At 47.4% G+C, this 17,815-nt stretch overlaps 1 protein-coding gene across 1 annotated transcript; it reads right to left on the bottom strand.

The window, feature by feature from the left end:
* Positions 1–477: 477 nt before the first annotated feature.
* Positions 478–17,590, bottom strand: GM2A (ganglioside GM2 activator). Its single transcript, XM_068980437.1, has 4 exons — positions 17,398–17,590; positions 11,896–12,048; positions 2,392–2,574; positions 478–2,053 (listed from the first exon to the last, which is right to left on the bottom strand). The coding sequence occupies exons 1-4, from the start codon at positions 17,485–17,487 to the stop codon at positions 1,898–1,900; spliced, it is 582 nt and encodes a 193-aa protein (XP_068836538.1). The 5' UTR covers positions 17,488–17,590; the 3' UTR covers positions 478–1,897.
* Positions 17,591–17,815: the final 225 nt, after the last annotated feature.

The raw sequence follows: 17,815 nt of genomic DNA, 5'->3' as shown, positions 1-17,815 counted from the left end.
GGCTCAGTACCATTTGTTAAAAAGTTCACTTTGCTCTCTGATTTGAGATCCTCACCATTCTCCACCCCTCAACAAGACGGAGGAGCATCTGGGCCGAAAGCACAGCAAACACAAAGACTAACCAAACAACTGAACGTCCTTCCATGCAAGGATGGGAACTAAAATATGTCTGTGAGAATAATGCCCAAAGAGTCAGGAGAGGAAATAAAGGCTGGAGAAGCCATACTGTGAGGGGGGAGGTCAAAAACAAACAAGGAAGCTGATGGTGCTGGACAGAATGAAGCAGAGATACCAAGCAGCACACGAGACAGGAACAGAAGAGTCAGTCCCTGGCATTGCTTCAGCCCTCGTCCCGCTGCTGTGAACTCTTCCAGCAGGAGCAACCCAGTAAACGAGCTCTGGAAACCCTGAGATGTGATCAGTGGGAAAAAATATGCAGCCACAACAAAGGAGGAATTCTCAGCAAGTCAAAAAGATTTATTACCATTCCAGGCTTCGTGTGAGCCCCGAACCTGAGGCTGGTCACAGGAGGACAGGATGATGAATAAACCCAGGCACCTGATATGAGTCCCCCTCTCATCATGGATCCCTGCTCCACAGAATGGCTGCTGGGGGGGGCCACCTCTTCAGCTGCCTCCCTCACCCTGACAACACTCTGGGCCAGGGCAGGAGGCCCTGATCTCTCAGCTCTGCGGCCACCTCACTCCCCCAGCATTGGAGGAGCCTACCGGGTCAGGCACTGTGGATTCGGCCCCACAGAAGGAGGAACGGTGCTGGAGTTGTCTCAAGGTTAAAAGGACAAGGCATGTGTGTTCTTACATCCAAGGCCACGAACTGGCCTCCCATGAGCCAGATTTCCCTACTGACAAGTCTGTTTGGCCCCTTCTGCCTGTGCAGTGTTTTTTAAAAAAATAATTCACTGTCAGTATTTAAAAATGGATTTCATATAAAAGTCTGGATTTCTGGCCTCTTGAGGGGAAAAATGTTGAGAATATTTCATAATGCTGGGCCCACAGTCTCCTGTGGAATTCACTGGCAATTACTGGACAGCAACTGCCCGTACAGACTGAAAGTACCCTTTCTAACTCAGCCTAGACTCCATATCCCTGATTAGGGCCCCAGCTCGAGATGGGGCAGCAGCTGCCTTAGATCAGTGCTGTTGTACAAAGGCAAGATATGCCTGGAAACAACATGCTTCTCGTGGCCCTCGTCACTCACGGATGGCCCGCGCTTTGCCCTGAAAGCACCTGAATTTGCAGACTACCTGAAATACACAGAGCATTCTCAGTTGTTCTCCCACATGCCCTGCCTCTGCCTCTCCAGGATACGCTATGCCCCACTGTTAACTGGGCAAGTCTAGAAAAAGAACACTAAGTTATACAAGTTAACAGAGGCATAGATTTAGATCAACTCCTTCAGACCCTTCCTTGTAAGAGGGAGTGGGAGTAAAATGAAAACTGTTAGTACTTTCATTCTGCTTTTAGGTCAGTGACACACATAAAAAAATCAATGAGAAAAATCATAAAGGTACTTCAGGAGACCAAGATTAGGTCACTCTGAATGTGGGTGTCATAAAACATGTTAGCTTCCTTAGAAAATGAGTTAAGATTTTAGAGAGAAAGCCATATGAGGGTGAGGCTGAAAGTGCAACAGCCACCCCAGTAGGTGTCCTGGGCTGTCAAAAACCACCAGGCTCATCCTCCCTTAGGTTAGGGCTGCTGGCCCACAGTTAAAACCTCTGTAGGTGGCATAAGATGACTTTCAGCAGGGGAACATCATCATTGTAGAAAAGGGCTTGAGAAAGGACAGAGAGTAGAATCTGGCCTTAGCCAACGTAAGACAGAGGAAGAGGATGCCTTCCTCACACCCTCTTCATTCTGCAGTGGCAGGTGCCATCTTATTTGCCTTTAAGGGAGGCGGAGATATTGACACAAGCCAGCCGCTTCTCGTTGTTGCTCAGGATGGTCTGCAGGCGGTAGTTCCCCGTGCTGAGCCAGCTGGGCAACTCCAGGTCGGGCAGCATGAAGTCAGACTTGGGCAGTGAGTAGGTGCCCTGTGGGAAAGCCAATGGACTGCAGGTCAGTGGGAGCCTACAGACGGGACTCTCTCCTGGAGTGACCTTTAAGTTTGCAGCTTCGAACTGCCCCTCTTCCCACTCTCCTAAGAGTCATGTAGAGCATGGAATGTAATAGCAGAAGGGCACTGGAGGTCAGATCGAGCATCAAGTTTCCCATTTCACAGATGGATAAACCGAGGCCCCCTAAAGGTAAGTGATTCAGGAGAGATCAGGTCAATTTACACCCACAGATGTCCAGGTCTGCAAGAGAATGTCTCCCAATGCCACGTCTCTACTCCAGTCACAGGGAAATGCTCTCCCCTCCCTGTACTTACTTCTTTGAAGGGACAGTGACAGGGAAGCCCATAGGTGTGCAGTGGTTCCGGGCAGGGTTCCTCAATGGGAATTAACATTTCAAGTATATTACAGAAGTTGTCATAGGTGCAGCTACCAATGTTGTCCACACATGGGATTTTGACCCAGAAGCCGGCTATGTGCTTCTCCACAGTTAATTCCACCTGGTGAGAGAGTTGCAGAAAATGTACAATTCCAAGGCAGATGAACCAGTTCCTCTGCCTCTTTCAAAGGTCAGCATTTTCTTTTAACACAGAGTTTTTAATTGGATGGGATCTTGGCAATACTCTGATCCAGAAATGACAATATTGTGGAGCCTGCCCCAGTATTATCCTTTCCTGTGCCCACAGCAGACCATTAATAATCAAATGTGACTTTGTTTTCCCCCTGCACTGAACACACTGTCTTAGCATTCTTTAGGCATTTACTATCCATTGGTTGAAGGCAAAATGCACTTGTCATGTAACTGCTAATTGGCTAACTATGGCATTGCTTCTAGACTTCCCTTCTGAGCCCAGTCTTGGCTTCAGAACCTGTTCCTTCCTAGGACCTCAGGCAGCTACCACCAGCTGAATGGAGTTGCTTACCAAGATGAAACCTATTTGCTATTCCTGGATCCTATTTCCTCCATGTAGCCATAGAAGACAGAATTGAAAATAATAAGAATTTACAGGGAGATCACTTTAGGGGTTGGTATGAGGAAGATCTTAACAATCTTAGTGAGGTCACAAGGGATGGAACTACTTCAGGAAGAGGTGGGGTCCTAGACCCAGTTAAGGAAGCTGGAGGACTTCCTGCACCCAGAGAGAAGCTGGGCGAGGAGACTTCTGAGTGCTATACACCTCCACACGGCCATGATTCTGCTCCCCTTCTGGAGGCTGGGGCTGACCAGTTGTGCCTGGCATGGGCTAAGCATTCACTAAGTATTAGCTGCCTACGAACCAAATGAGTTGTCCCTTAGGGACCATGTTCTCGCATCCCCCCGGGATATCAGAGTAAACTGTTGGCAAAGGGCAGAAGTCTGATTCTCTGTGGGTGTTAACAGCAGGAAATCACTTGCAGTTGTAACATCACAGCATTCTACAAATCCCAGCCTCCAGGCTCACTTCATCTAGTAGTTCCATTTCGAAGAGGCAAGTCCTGGACAGGCATTTATTCCCCTTGAGCCTCCAGGGCTCAGGCTGGCTCTGCAGGCTCTGGACTCAGCATTCCTACTACCCACATGTCAGGGCCCAGGTCCAGGACAGAGCAGTCCGCGCCCCGTGTATCCTGAGTGGACAGACTCAAATGTGCCTCCTCCCACTCTGCTGCCCCACATATTACCCCCACCCCCAGTCACACACAGCCTCCTCCCAGCCCAGCTCTCTCCTCTCCTGCCAAGCCTGCTTCAATGAACCCTTTGCCTAGAAGAGCCAAGGGCTTGCAAGTGAATGCCACTTCAGCCACTTCCTAGTGTGGTGAGTGCTTAGTCGCTCAGTCGTGTCCGACTCTTTGCGACCCTATGGACTGTAGTCCACCAGGCCCCTCGGTCCATGGGATTCTCTGTCCATGGGATTCTCCAGGCAAGAATACTGGGGTGGGTTTCCTTGCCCTCCTCCAGGGGACCTTCCCAACCCAGGGATCAAACCCAGGTCTTCCATATTGCAGGTGGATTCTTTACCATCTGAGCCACCAGGGAAGCCCTAGTATGGTACCCTTGGGGAATTTCTTCTGTCTCCATTTTCTCATCTCCAAAATGGGATCTTCATAGAGTGTCAGCCTCTCACAAGGTCCCAATGAGTGACACAATGCCTGTCAAATAGCACACTGCCTGAAATCCAAACATTCCTTCCTATGGGACTTCTCTTAGCCAGTGCCATTCCTGGTTTTGCCAACATCCCAATGAAAATGGTTAAGTCAGTTCTGCCCTGAACAAGAACACCCAGCTAAGGGGACTACCAGGGACCAAGTCCTGCCTGGGCTCCTCCAACAGGAGTGGAAGCCTGTGGGGCTGCATCTACCAGGTGCTAGGTGTCCCCCAGCCAGGACCAGCATAGCACAGGAAGTACTAGGTAGGGGCGCCTGGAACTTAAGCAATAGCCAAGCCTGCTACTGCTATTGGGGGATTACAAACCATGACTGATTTTCCAGTCCTTGCTCTCAGTCTGCCTGCTCATATGGCTCAGAAGAGAATGCAAGGAGAGTTCCCTGATGGTCCAGTGGTTAGGACTTGGTGCTTTCCAGCCATGCACCAGATTCAGTCCCTGGTTGGGGAACTAAGATCTTGCAAGACACCCAGCGTGGCCAAAAAAAAGAGCAAGCAAGGCTGAGTAACAAGGGAACCATCAATCCCTCTAGTCCAGGACTTCCTTAGCACCTCCACAGCTCAACCTAAATAAACCCCTGTATCACAGGACCTGGCAACACAGGACAGACAGAGGCATTGGCAGATAATGGAATCAGGATCTCCGTACCCACCAGGGGGCTTGGGCAAGTCCCTTCCCCTCTCAGGACTCTCCTCCATTTTGACCATGGAATATTTGGAGGTCATGATCTTGAAGAGACCTACCAGATATGACATCCTAAGAGTAAAGTGTCTTGCAAGTTGAAAACAATGACTTCTCTCTTGGTCTCTTCTAGCTCAGGGATAGTAGCTGTAGGTAGAGAGGCACTGACTTGAAGGGGGGCCGCTTGATGAGACTGGGGAGAGGCACTTACACCTCAACACAGGGCTCAGGCAGAGGCACTGCAGGTACAAGACTTCAGAGAGAGAAGAAAGCTAACCCATCAGGCCTAAACACCACGTGTCTGAAAGCTGAAATAGGTACATGCCAAACATGGTGGCATTTACCACTCCTGAGGACGGGGAAACCAAGGTCCCAGACCCTGGAACTTGAGAGCTCAAAGAAGGGAGTTCTAAGTTATGCCAAACCCTGTGGAACACATCAAATGAAAAAGGCATTCCTGGACAGACTCCAGTCTTGCCCATGGCTCACAGAATCTGGGGCATCCGACTTTTAAAAACTGCAATCAGTCAGTTCAGTCGCTTAGCTGTGTCTGACTCTTTGCGACCCCATGGACTGCAGCGCGCCAGTTTTCCCTGTCCATCACCAACTCCTGGAGCTTACTCAAACTCATGTCCATCAAGTCAGTGATGCCATCCAACCATCTCATCCTCTGTCATCCCCTTCTCCTCCCGCCTTCAATCTTTCCCAGCATCAGGGTCTTTTCTAGTGAGTCAGTTCGTCACATCAGGTGGCCAAAGTATTGGAGTTTCAACTTCAACATCAGTCCTTTCAATGAATATTCAGGACTGATTTCTTGAGGATGGACTGGTTGGATCTCCTTGCAGGCCAAGGGACTCTCAAGAGTCTTCTCCAATACCACAGTTGAAAAGCATCAATTCTTCAGAGCTCAGCTTTCTTTATAGTCCAACTCTCACATCCATACATGATTACTGGAAAAACCAAAGCTTTGACTAGCAGTTGGCATCAAATTCATCCAGGTTCCAAATGGAACTTTTGACTAAAGAAATTTTACTTCAGCAAGGACAAGGAGGAAGTGTCTCTCCTACCACTAGTAGGCTGCAGAGCCTGAACCAGTCACTCTTCTTTGGGTCCCAGTAACAAGGAGGGAAGTCATTGACCTTAAGAGCCCTTCAGGCTTATAAGGTACTTGAGTCTGGGCAGCTCTACTAGGCAGGGTTTTTGCTGATAAAAGGAAAGTCCTGGGGTACTCCCCTGCTAAACTTCAAACACTAATTCTACTTCCCTGCCAGAAAGAGTTCAGGAACAGGAAACATTAGATAAGGACACCAGCCTTGACCTGGGGCAAGTTACATCCTTCTCTGAGCCTCAGTGTCCCTTATCTGTAAAAGGAGGCCTATCACCTTTTCTCCAACAAAAGTACTGAGAAGCTTTCATTTAATAAGGAGTATGCATATACCCTTTATCGAGCCCATCTTTGCATGAAATGTTCCCTTGGTATCTCTAATTTTCTTGAAGAGATCTCTAGTCTTTTCCCATTCTGCTGTTTGCCTCTATTTCTTTGCATTGATTGCTGAAGAAGGCTTTCTTATCTCTTCTTGCTATTCTTTGGAACTCTGCATTCAGATGCTTATATTTTTCCTTTTCTCCTTTGCTTTTCACCTCTCTTCTTTTCACAGCTATTTGTAAGGCCTCCTCAGACAGCCATTTTGCTTTTTTGCATTTCTTTTCCATGGGGATGGTCTTGATCCCTGTCTCCTGTACAATGTCACGAACCTCATTCCATAGTTCATCAGGCACTCTATCTACCAGATCTAGTCCCTTAAATCTATTTCTCATTTCCACTGTATAATCATAAGGGATTTGATTTAGGTCATTCCTGAATGGTCTAGCGGTTTTCCCTACTTTCTTCAATGTAAGTCTGAATTTGGCAATAAGGAGTTCATGATCTGAGCCACAGTCAGCTCCTGATCTTGTTTTTGTTGACTGTATAGAGCTTCTCCATCTTTGGCTGCATAGAATATAATCAATCTGATTTTGGTGTTGACCATCTGGTGATGTCCATGCGTAGAGTCTTCTCTTGTATTGTTGGAAGAGGGTGTTTGCTATGACCAGTGCATTTTCTTGGCAAAACTCTATTACTCTTTGCCCTGCTTCATTCCACATTCCAAGGCCAAATTTGCCTGTTACTCCGGGTGTTTCTTGACTTCCTACTTTTGCATTCCGGTCCCCTATAATGAAAAGGACATCTTTTTTGGGTGTTAGTTCTAAAAGGTCTTGTAGGTTTTCATAAAACCGTTCAACTTCAGCTTCTTCAGCGTTACTGGTTGGGGCATAGACTTGGATAACTGTGATATTGAATGGTTTGCCTTGGAGACGAACCGAGATCATTCTGTCGTTTTTGAGATTGCATCCAAGTACTGCATTTCGGACTCTTCTATTTTGGGGGGCTCCAAAATCACTGCAGATGATGACTGCAGCCATGAAATTAAAAGACGCTTACTCCTTGGAAGAAAAGTTATGACCAACCTAGATAGTATATTCAAAAGCAGAGACATTACTTTGCTGACTAAGGTTCATCTAGTCAAGGCTATGGTTTTTCCTGTGGTCATGTATGGATGTGAGAGTTGGACTGTGAAGAAGGCTGAGCGCCGAAGAATTGATGCTTTTGAACTGTGGTGTTGGAGAAGACTCTTGAGAGTCCCTTGGACTGCGAAGAGATCCAACCAGTCCATTCTGAAGGAGATCAGCCCTGGGATTTCTTTAGAAGGAATGATGCTAAAGCTGAGGCTCCAGTACTTTGGCCACCTCATGAGAAGAGTTGACTCATTGGAAAAGACTCTGATGCTGGGAGGGATTGGGGGCAGGAGGAGAAGGGGATGACCGAGGATGAGATGGCTGGATGGCATCACGGACTTGATGGACGTGAGTCTGAGTGAGCTCCGGAAGATGGTGATGAACAGGGAGGCCTGGCATGCTGAGATTCATGGGGTCGCAAAGAGTTGGACATGACTGAGTGACTGAACTGAACTGAACTGATGCATATACCCTATGCAAAGATAAAGGAACCAAATCAGAAGCATATACATTATATAAGAGAAACGTAGGAGGAAGGGAAAGGACAGTGGGAATCTGAGTCCAATTTTTAAAAGTTCAATGGCCCAAATTTATGACTGGTAATAAAGTACAGACTTACCATGGCTCAACTTAAAGTTTTTTGACTTTACGATGTGCAGAAGCAATACACATTCAGTAGGAACTGTACTTCCCGTTTTGGAATTTGATCATTTTCAGGGCTAGCAATATACAGTACTATTTTCTCTTCTTGTGATGCTCAGTAGTGGCAGGAAGTCACAGCTCCCAGTCAGCCATGAGATCATAAAAGCTGATGTATTTAAACCATTCTGCACCTAGACAACCATTCTGGCTTTCGTTTCAGTACAGTATTCAATAAATTATATGAGATATGCCATCCATTCAGTTCAGTTCAGCTGCTCAGTCATGTCTGACTCTTGACCCCATGGACTGCAGCACACCAGGCCTCCCTGCCCATCACCAACTCCCATTGTTTACCCAAACTCATGTCCATTGAGTTGGTGAATGAGATATGCAATACGATATCATAAAATAGACTTGGTATTAGATGACTTTGCCTAACCATAGGCTAATATGCATGTTCCAAGAATGGCTAAGGTAGGCGAAGCTAAGCTCTGATGTTACATAGTTGGGTGTATTAAATGCATTTTTGACTTATGATATTTTCAACTTATTATAGGTTTATTATACTGATTATATTCTTTGTAGCCGAAGATGGAGAAGCTCTATTCAGTTTGGTTCAGTTCAGTCCCTCAGTCGTGTCCGACTCTTTGAGACCCCATGAATCGCAGCACGCCAGGCCTCCCTGGCCATCACCAACTCCCGGAGTTCACTCAGACTCACGTCCATCGAGTCAGTGATGCCATCCAGCCATCTCATCCTCTGTCGTCCCCTTATCCTTCTGCTCCCAATCTCTCCCAGCATCAGAGTCTTTTCCAATGAGTCAACTCTTCTCATGAGGTGGCCAAAGTACTGGAGTTTCAGCTTTAGCATCAGTCCTTCCAATGAACACCCAGGACTGATCTCCTTTAGGATGGACTGGTTGGACCTCCTTGCTGTCCAAGGGACTCTCAAGAGTCTTCTCCAACACCACAGTTCAAAAGCGTCAATTCTTTGGTGCTCAGCTTTCTTCACAGTCCAACTGTCACAACCATACATGACCACTGGACTGCTCTATTACAGTCAGCAAAAACAAGACCAGGAACTGACTGTGGCTCAGACCATGAACTCGTTATTACAAAATTCAGGCTTAAATTGAAAAACATAGAGAAAATCACTAGGCCCATTAAATCCCTTATGATTATACAGTGGAAGTGACAAATAGATTCAAGGGATTAGATTTAACAGAGTGCCTGAAGAACTATGGATGGAGGTTAGCAACATTGTACAGGAGGCAGTAATCAAAACCATCCTCAAAAAAAAAGAAATGAAAAAAGCAAAATGGTTGTCTGAGGAGGCCTTACACATAGCTGAGAAAAGAAGAGAAGTGAAAGGCAAAGGAGAAAGGAAATATGTATCCATCTGATTGCAGAGTTCCAATGAAGAGCAAAGAGAGATAAGAAAGCCTTCCTCAGTGATCAGTGCAAAGAAACAGGAAAAAAATTGAATGGGAAAGACTAGAAAATCTCTTCAAGAAAATTAGAGATATCAAGGGACCATTTCATGCAAAGATAGGCACGATAAACAACAGAAATGGAATGGACCTAACAAAACCAGAAGATATTCAGAAGAGGTGGCAAGAATACAAAGAGGAACTATACAAAAAAGATTTTATTGACCCAGATAACCACGATGGCACAGGACTGGAAAAAGTCAGTTTTCATTCCAGTCCCAAAGAAAGGCAATGCCAAAGAATGTTGAAACTATCACACAATCGCATTCCTCTCATACGCTAGCAAAGTAATGCTCAAAATTCTCCAAGCCAGGCTTCAACAGTATGTGAACTATGAAATTCCAGATGTTCAAGCTGGATTTAGAAAAGCCAGAGGAACCAGAGATCAAATTGCCAACACACATCAGATCTTTGAAAAAGCAAGAGAGTTTCAGAAAAACATCTATTTCTGCTTTATTGACTACGCCAAAACCTTTGACTGTGTGGATCACAATAAACTGTGGAAAATTCTTAACAAGATGGGAATACCAGACCACCTGACCTGCCTCTTGAGAAATCTGTATGCAGGTCAGGAAGCAACAGTTAGAACTGGACATGGAACAACAGACTGGTTCCAAATAGGAAAAGGAGTACATCAAGGCTGTATATTGTCACCCTCCTTATTTAACTTATATGCAGAGTACATCATGAGAAACGCTGGGCTGGAAGAAGCACAAGCTGGAATCAAGATTGCTGGGAGAAATATCAATAACCTCAGATATGCAGATGACACCACACTTATGGCAGAAAGTGAAGAAGAACTCAAGAGCCTCTTGATGACAGTGAAAGAAGAGAGTGAAAAAGTTGGCTTAAATTTAGCTCACCATTCAGAAAACGAAGATCATTGCATCCGGTCCCATCAATTCACGGCAAATAGATGGGGAAGCAATGGAAACAGTGACAGACTTGGGCTCCAAAATCACTGCAGATGGTGACTGCAGCCATGAAATTAAAAGACGCTTACTCCTTGGAAGTAAGGAGCCACCGGGACATCCCTGGTGGCTCAGATGTTAAGGAGTCTACCTATAACGCAGGAGACCCTAGTTCAATCCCTGGGTCAGGAAGATCCTCTGCAGAAGGAAATGGCAACCCACTCCAGTATTCTTGACTGGAAAATCCAATGGATGGAGGAGCCTGGCAGGCTACCGTCCATGGGGGTCGCAGAGAGTCGGACATGACAGTGACTTCACTTCACTTCACTCCTTGGAAGAAAAGTTATGACCAACCTAGACAGTATATTAAAAAGCAGAGACATTATTTTGCCAACAAAGGTCTGTCTAGTCAAGGCTATGGTTTTTCCAGTAATCATGTATGGATGTGAGATTTGGACTATAAAGAAAGCTGAAAGGTGAAGAATTGATGCTTTTGAACAGTGGTGTTGGAGAAGATTCTTGAGAGTCCCTTAGACTGCAAAGAGATCCAACCAGTCCATCCTAAAGGAAATCAGTCCTGAATATTCATTGGAAGGACTGATGTTGAAGTTGAAACTCCAATACTTTGATCACCTGATGCAAAGTACTGACTCACTAGAAAAGACCCTGATGCTGGGAAAGATTGAAGACAGGAGGAGAAGGGGACAACAGAGGATGAGATGGTTGGATGGCATCACTGACTCAATGAACATGAGTTTGGGTAAACTCCAGGAGTTGGTGATGGACAGGGAGGCCTGGCCTGCTGCAGTCCATGCAGTTGCAAAGAGTCAGACTCGACTGAATGACTAAACTGAACTGACTGAATGTGTACTGAGCTGGTCATGTGTGCCAGGCCCTGTGCAAAGCACTCTCCATGTTACTAATTCAATAATAGCTCAGAAACATTGAGGTAGGGGCTGTGATTAACCAAGTCAAAGGGCAGTTTCATGGACACAGATTCCAAATCAGACAACTTTTTAAAGAGTCCAGTGGAAACTGGTGCCAGAATAGATCTGCACCAGGACAGGCTGAAGGCATATAAGCATATGGTATAAAGGTAGCAATGAGGAAAGGACTATGACATATATAATTGCCATGGATACATAGAAAGCCTCTGTTGTTTTGTATGAAAACAAATATCCACCCCCAAAACAGACAGCAGGCGTGAATGAACTAGTTACTCTGAAACAAAAATACAAAAGGCAAACTTATGAAAGGACATTTAAACAAATCTATGTTGTTTTTGCTGCTCTGGGATTCCAGGATTCCAAAAGTATTAAGTTCCCTGAGTGTACATGCCTCAGGGCTCTGCCCTTGGCCCACAGCACCTTCCTTCCAGTGCCTCCCTGACCCTGGGCTCACCTTCAGAGGATCGCTGAGGACAGCACTGGTCTTGGCCTCAGCAGTGATGGTCAAGTTCCCCGGAATGGCAATGGGGTCAGGTTCCAGAGTCAGGCTGTTGATCACCGCAGGGTCCTTCCCTGCGTCGCAGTTATCCCAGGAAAAGCTACCCAGCTGGGAGAGCCAAGGACATATAGCAGCAAGGAAAGAAAAGAGTTGACAAAAGGTTAGAAGAATTAACAGAGCAGTTCCTATCGATGTGCCCATGGATGAGGTACCCGCTGGCTCTGAGCTTCGTCTGCAACTCCACATCTGTAAACCTAGGATAACTCTGGTCCTACCCATTTTGTAGGCAGGACTCTACTAAAAGACTTAAAAGACAATCTCCCAAATGTGTGCCATGAACTATAGAGGACAATATCACAGACCCTGAACTTCAGAATAGGTGACTAGCCATATCCAGCTTCTCTGATCCCTCACCTCCCTGCTCCACCCACCTCTCCTGCTAGTCTTGGCATCTTCTCAGAGGGAAGTTTTTGGAGGATTCACCTTTACAGCCCATGCCCAGAACCTGATTCACGTCACACCTCGGGCCCAGTCCAGGACCAGGAATACAAAACAATGGGGAACATAACAGCGTGAAACACCGCACCCTCAAGGAGGGACAGTTAAGTCAGGGAGGGACTAGGACACACATGAAAAGATCCCCTGGGGGCCACTTGATGAACAATCCCCAGTGAAAAAACTTCCCAATCCTAACCAGTGCATTTTCACTCCCATCTCACTGCTCATGCCCTGCCTGGTCCCACACCCCAAGTATCCCCCTCCCGTCTGCTGAGCCATATCCTCCTCCTCCTCCACATCCCCCAAGAGGTCTCCTGATTCCTGACTCCACCATCATGTCTAACTACAAAAGACCACTGACTCCCCACGCCCACGGAACCTGGTCTATGACCACACTCCCCACATCCTGCAGGCTCTGCCTGCCCACTCGCACTTTTCCCAGCTCCCTGAAGGCCATCTACGAGAGACTTTCAGTATTTCCCCCATGCACATCCCATCTGAAGGCCATCTACGAGAGACTTTCAGTAGTTCCCCCAGGCACATCCCATCTTAGAAGGAAAACTTGCCAATCCCCACATCCCCAAGTCAACCTCCATCATCAACACAGCCACAGGTAGGTGGACCAGAAGACAATACCTAACATAGACTAGGCTGACAGATTCTCTCTGCCTCCAATTTGGGAAGTGAGACAGAGGCAAAATCACTCAGAGGATTTTGGGCTTTGGGTGGTCATGGGGTCAAAAACTTTAAGATGGAGCCAGCACACAGACTCGTGACCAAGTCAAAGGGTCAAGAACTAAGGGCTCTGCTGGTCTGTAGAAAAGAGAGCAGATAGTGTCACCCCTTCCCCTGCCTCCTGTCTAAATAGGAAGTGCAGGAGAGTAGCCAAGAACATGTTTCTAGAGTGAGACATGTGGTACATCAAGGCTTTAGTCAGTAGACATGGCTTGAAACCCTAGCTTGACCACCATATCATGTGATTCTGTAGGCCAGTTTCCCCTTTGGAGCCGCAGTTTCCTCGTCTTTTAAGTGGAGTCATTTCTGCTTTCCTCTCAGACCTGTGACAGTGCTGCGAGGGTGACAGCATGTAATACATAAAGCTCATAACCCAGTGCCAGACACAAAGCATGAGCTGGCCCCCTAAATGATAGCATTAGACATCCCAGCCCCTGCTTCCTGCCATTAGTTCCATGAGATTCCTTGTATACCTGAAATAAACTTCCCTTTACCTGAGCTTCTTGGAATGGGCTTCAGTTCCTTGGAATGAAGCATCAGACCATGACTAAGAAAGGCCTGATTCATCCCTGTGTTCCCCACAGCCCCTTAGGGTAGGTATTAACAAATGTTTCCTTCAATGTTCATTCCACAGATATTTATAGAGCAATGATCACAGACCCAGGGCCAAGTGCTATTCATACAGGTAAACAATTAGAGATGTGCCTGCCCTGCAGTGAGGACCTTATAGTCTAATGTAAATAAATATTACCCGCTGTGATCTCTGGGTGCCATAAATGAAACAAACAGAGGGTCATGTTAAAAGTAACAAAGGACTCACTTAAATAGGGTGCTGAGAAGGGATAATCCTGCAAGATGAGGAGCCAGCCATGCATGTACTGAAAGAAGATTCAGGCAGAGGGAACATGAGCAAAGGAACATGCGCCCTGCGTTGGGAAGACACTCAACTGCTCTGGGCCCTACAAGGCCAGTGGGCTAGATATAATGGACAAGGCACCTAGATAAGGGTAGAGTGGTGGCAGGGTTGTTTAATAAATGCAAGACCTCATAGGTCATCATCAGGAGGCTGGATTTCCTATAAAGGCAATGGAATGCCATTGCAGGAGAGTGCCCTGCTCTGGTTTATGGTTGAGAATGGATTGCAGAGGGTCTTGTTTGGTAAGGGGAGACCAGTTAGGAGGCCAATATCAAATGAAAGAATGCCTGGGACTAAGAGTTGGCCTGGAGGGTGGGTAGGCGGACTGGCCATTTTCTGGAGCCGCTTTCACAGATGCCAAGGCAGCCTGATTCACCGTGAGGATTGATTCCAGGTTGAAGTGTCCAAAGTGTCCTGCTTCTCCTTACCCCAGTCCCTGGGGAGACTTAACAAAGTGATTTCTCAATGACTGACTGGAGGCTTCTGTCATAATGAATTCTGCAGTCAAGTCCAGGCTCATCAGGAAAAGGAGGTATGATGCCTTAGCAGTGCCCACTAAGGGCAGACCTGGCACCAGATATCTGTCATCCCAGCCCAGGCTAACATAAGGGAAGAAGCAGCATAGGAAGAGGGCAAAGGTACAGCTGTGGATGCAGAAATATGGATGCAAGTCACAGACCTGGATTAAAACCACACTGTAGCCACTCTTACTAGCTGAGAACAGGGGTCAGGTGACCCTTCTTGAGGCTCTATTTTTTCATCTAATAAGTGGGCATAATTACATCTTCTCACAGGGTTACTACGGTAAGACATTTGTAAACAGAAAGAATACAAATGCTCAAGGTCCCAACTCCTCAACACTGTCACAGCCGTGAAAACACACAACTGAGAAACTGTCACAGACCAGAGGAGGCTGGAGCAACTGGACAACACATGCAATATGGTGCCCCAGACTAGATCCTAGAACCAAAAGAGGACATCAGTGGGAAAACTGGTAAAATCCAAATGTAAGTCTAAGAGTTGAGCTAGTGGTAACGTACCTCTGTTGGCTTCTCAGTCTTGACAAACGTACCATGGTAACGCTTGTGTGAAAGTGAAGCTGCTCAGTCGTGTCTGACTCTTTTCGACCCCATGGACTGTAGCCCGCCAGGCTTCTCCATCCATGGGATTTTCCAGGCAATGGTACTGGAGTGGGTTGCCATTTCCTTCTCCAGGGATCTTCCCAACCCAGGGACTGAACCCAGGTCTCCCGCATTGTAGGCAGACGCTTTACCGTCTGAGCCACCAGGGAAGTCCAATACATGTGTACGCGTGTGCTAAATTGCTTCAGTTGTGTCCGACTCTATGACCCCATGGACTGTAGCCTGCTGGGCTCCTCTGTCCATGGGATTCTCCAGGCAAGAATACTGGAATGGGTTGCCATGCCCTCCTCCAGGGGACCTTCCTGACCCAGGGATCAAACCTGTGTCTCCTGCATTGACAGGTGGTTTCTTTACCACTGAGCCACTGCAGAAGCCCCACCGTGGTAAAAAGATGTTAGCAGGGAAAACCAAGTGAGGGGTATGTGGGAATTCTATACTTTCTTTGCAACTTTTCTCCAAGTCTATAATTATTTCCCTAAAATAAGCTTATTAGGGGAAAAAAGCACATGGTTCAACACACAGCACATAGTATGTGCATAGTAAATGATATCAGACAGTATCAGAGAGTCTATTAAGCACCTATTGTATGCCCAATCTGGCTCAAGACATTCTCCCCTGTTATCTAAGGCTCACCACAGCCTAGGGCCATGAGACCCACTTAATGCTAGAAGAGGAACTGGAACTCAGTCTGGTTTCCTGATACTCACTGCTCACTGTCACCCCAAGACTTCCTGTGGCCCAGGGTCTCAGGGTCAGGGTTCCAAATCACATGAGCCCGGAGAAAACCCAGATGATAGAAGATAAGCATGGAAAGAAGTACCCATTACTGTGGAATCTCAGATAAGCACCATCCTCCCTGGGGCTGGGTAAGATGGGTTAACTCCCTGAGGTCTCATGGCCTCTCCAAAACTGCCAACCTAAGACACTCTGGTCTGGGATGGCATCCACAGCCAAGATATGCAGGAGAGCGGGGACACAGGGAAAGTTCCAGCCTAAGCTAGATTCCACCCCATAGTGGTCAGATCTGGAGCCCAGAGAAACATTCGCAACCTACACTCAGGGACTAACTATGAATTCTCTGGGACAATAAAGACAGAGCTCTTTGCTCCTCCATTCAACTGGCAAAATAGACTCTTTGCCCTCAGGGAGAGTGAGACTGAGCACACTGGCTTCTATGACTTTCTGAGTTTAAGATGTAAGAGCTTTTCCATCCAGGGAAGCATTTCCCTTCATCCACAACCACTGAGAAAGGCAGGCTGGTGTTATCAAGCCCATTTTACAGAAGAGGAGACCAAGGCTTAAGGAGCCCAAATGCCACGCCCATGGATTAGAGACAGAGGAGGGATCAGAAGCCAAGTCTCCTAGTCCTATTCCTCTTTCCCCTATACCGCCCTATTCCTGGCTCTGACAAACATTTCCAAGCTGGTTGGAGGGAGGGTACCTAGGCTGGGCCTCTCTCTTTGCTGCCAAAGATATCAAGTGTCTGACCCCTAGCTGTGCAGCAGAAGCCGTGGAGTTAGGCTTCTCTACTTCTCAGAATGACAGAACTTCCCTTTCCCAAGGATCTCGGGCACAGTGACTGAGACGACAAGGGGGAAATTTGTAGGTTGGACCCTCTCCATGACTCACGCCCAGGAGCAGGGCTGCAGCTTTGTTGCCAGAGGAGCAAGTCTGGACCTTCTGGCCTGAAGAGCCTCTCAGAACCACCCACCCACCAAAACAGTCAGCGCCTCAGAGAAGTACAGAGGGGAGCAGTTGGGTGCCAGGCCTTCTCATGGGGTAAAAGAGGGGACATGTAAATGGGACTAAGTCTCTGGGCCTGGGAGTAGAGAATTGGTCTTGCAATTCTACAAAACTTTACTCAGACATTTGGAAAGAGGACAGGAGAGTACAGGAGAGAGTGAGATAAATCCTTCCAAAACAGTCTGGAGCAGAGCAAGGCCTTACAGTCCACCCTCTGTCCAGACAGGGAAACCGAAACCCAACTGAAACGCGGAGAGAAAAAAGGACCCACTCAGAGTACCACGATTAGTGACTTTGGGAAGTTCTACTGCAAAAAAGTAATTCTAGAGACCGGAAAGGCCACCTCCTTATCCCACCCTAAGCCGCACAGCCCGAGCTCGGCAGCGATGCTGGCAGCAGCCTCCTAAAGGAGAGAGCACTCACCCGGTTCTGGAGAATGCGTGCAGGAAGCGCTGGGCCGGCAAGAAGCAAGCCCAGGGAGATCAGGAAGGGAGCCTGCAAAAGGGGACTCATCGTAAAGGGTGGGTCCTCGCCTGGTTAACTGCAGGTTCGTGGAGGCGACGACTCTGTTAAATACCTGCCCGTATTGGTTATGCAAAGCTGTGCATTGCTATGCAAAGCTGAATGAGGCCACTTCCCAATGTGCCCCGCCCCCTCCGGATCTGAGATTTCGGGGCCGGGGATTGGACAGAGCTCTCCCGGCCCCGCCCCCTAGAGGTTCCTCGTTTAGACCCTCGCTTCACGCGTGGGCGTCAGGCCTCGCCTTCAGAGGATGAAGGCGGTGCCTAAGAGGATGAAGGCGATGCCTGAAGAGGAAAGGAAAGGAAAGGGGCGGGGCAGG

This window comes from Capricornis sumatraensis, chromosome 9, assembly GCF_032405125.1.
Source record: "Capricornis sumatraensis isolate serow.1 chromosome 9, serow.2, whole genome shotgun sequence".
Lineage (NCBI taxonomy): Eukaryota > Metazoa > Chordata > Mammalia > Artiodactyla > Bovidae > Capricornis > Capricornis sumatraensis.
Note: the sequence above shows the minus strand (reverse complement) of the source record. Positions and strands in the feature narration are given on the sequence as shown.

Bases quoted from the DNA above. Each gene is read 5' to 3' on its own strand.
- GM2A (XM_068980437.1), bottom strand. From the start codon at position 17,487: ATGAGTCCCCTTTTGCAGGCTCCCTTCCTGATCTCCCTGGGCTTGCTT. The intron at 12,049-17,397 runs GTGAGTGCTCTC...TGGCTCTCCCAG, and splicing joins CACGCATTCTCCAGAACCGG to CTGGGTAGCTTTTCCTGGGA. The intron at 2,575-11,895 runs GTGAGCCCAGGG...CTCTCTCACCAG, and splicing joins TCCTCAGCGATCCTCTGAAG to GTGGAATTAACTGTGGAGAA.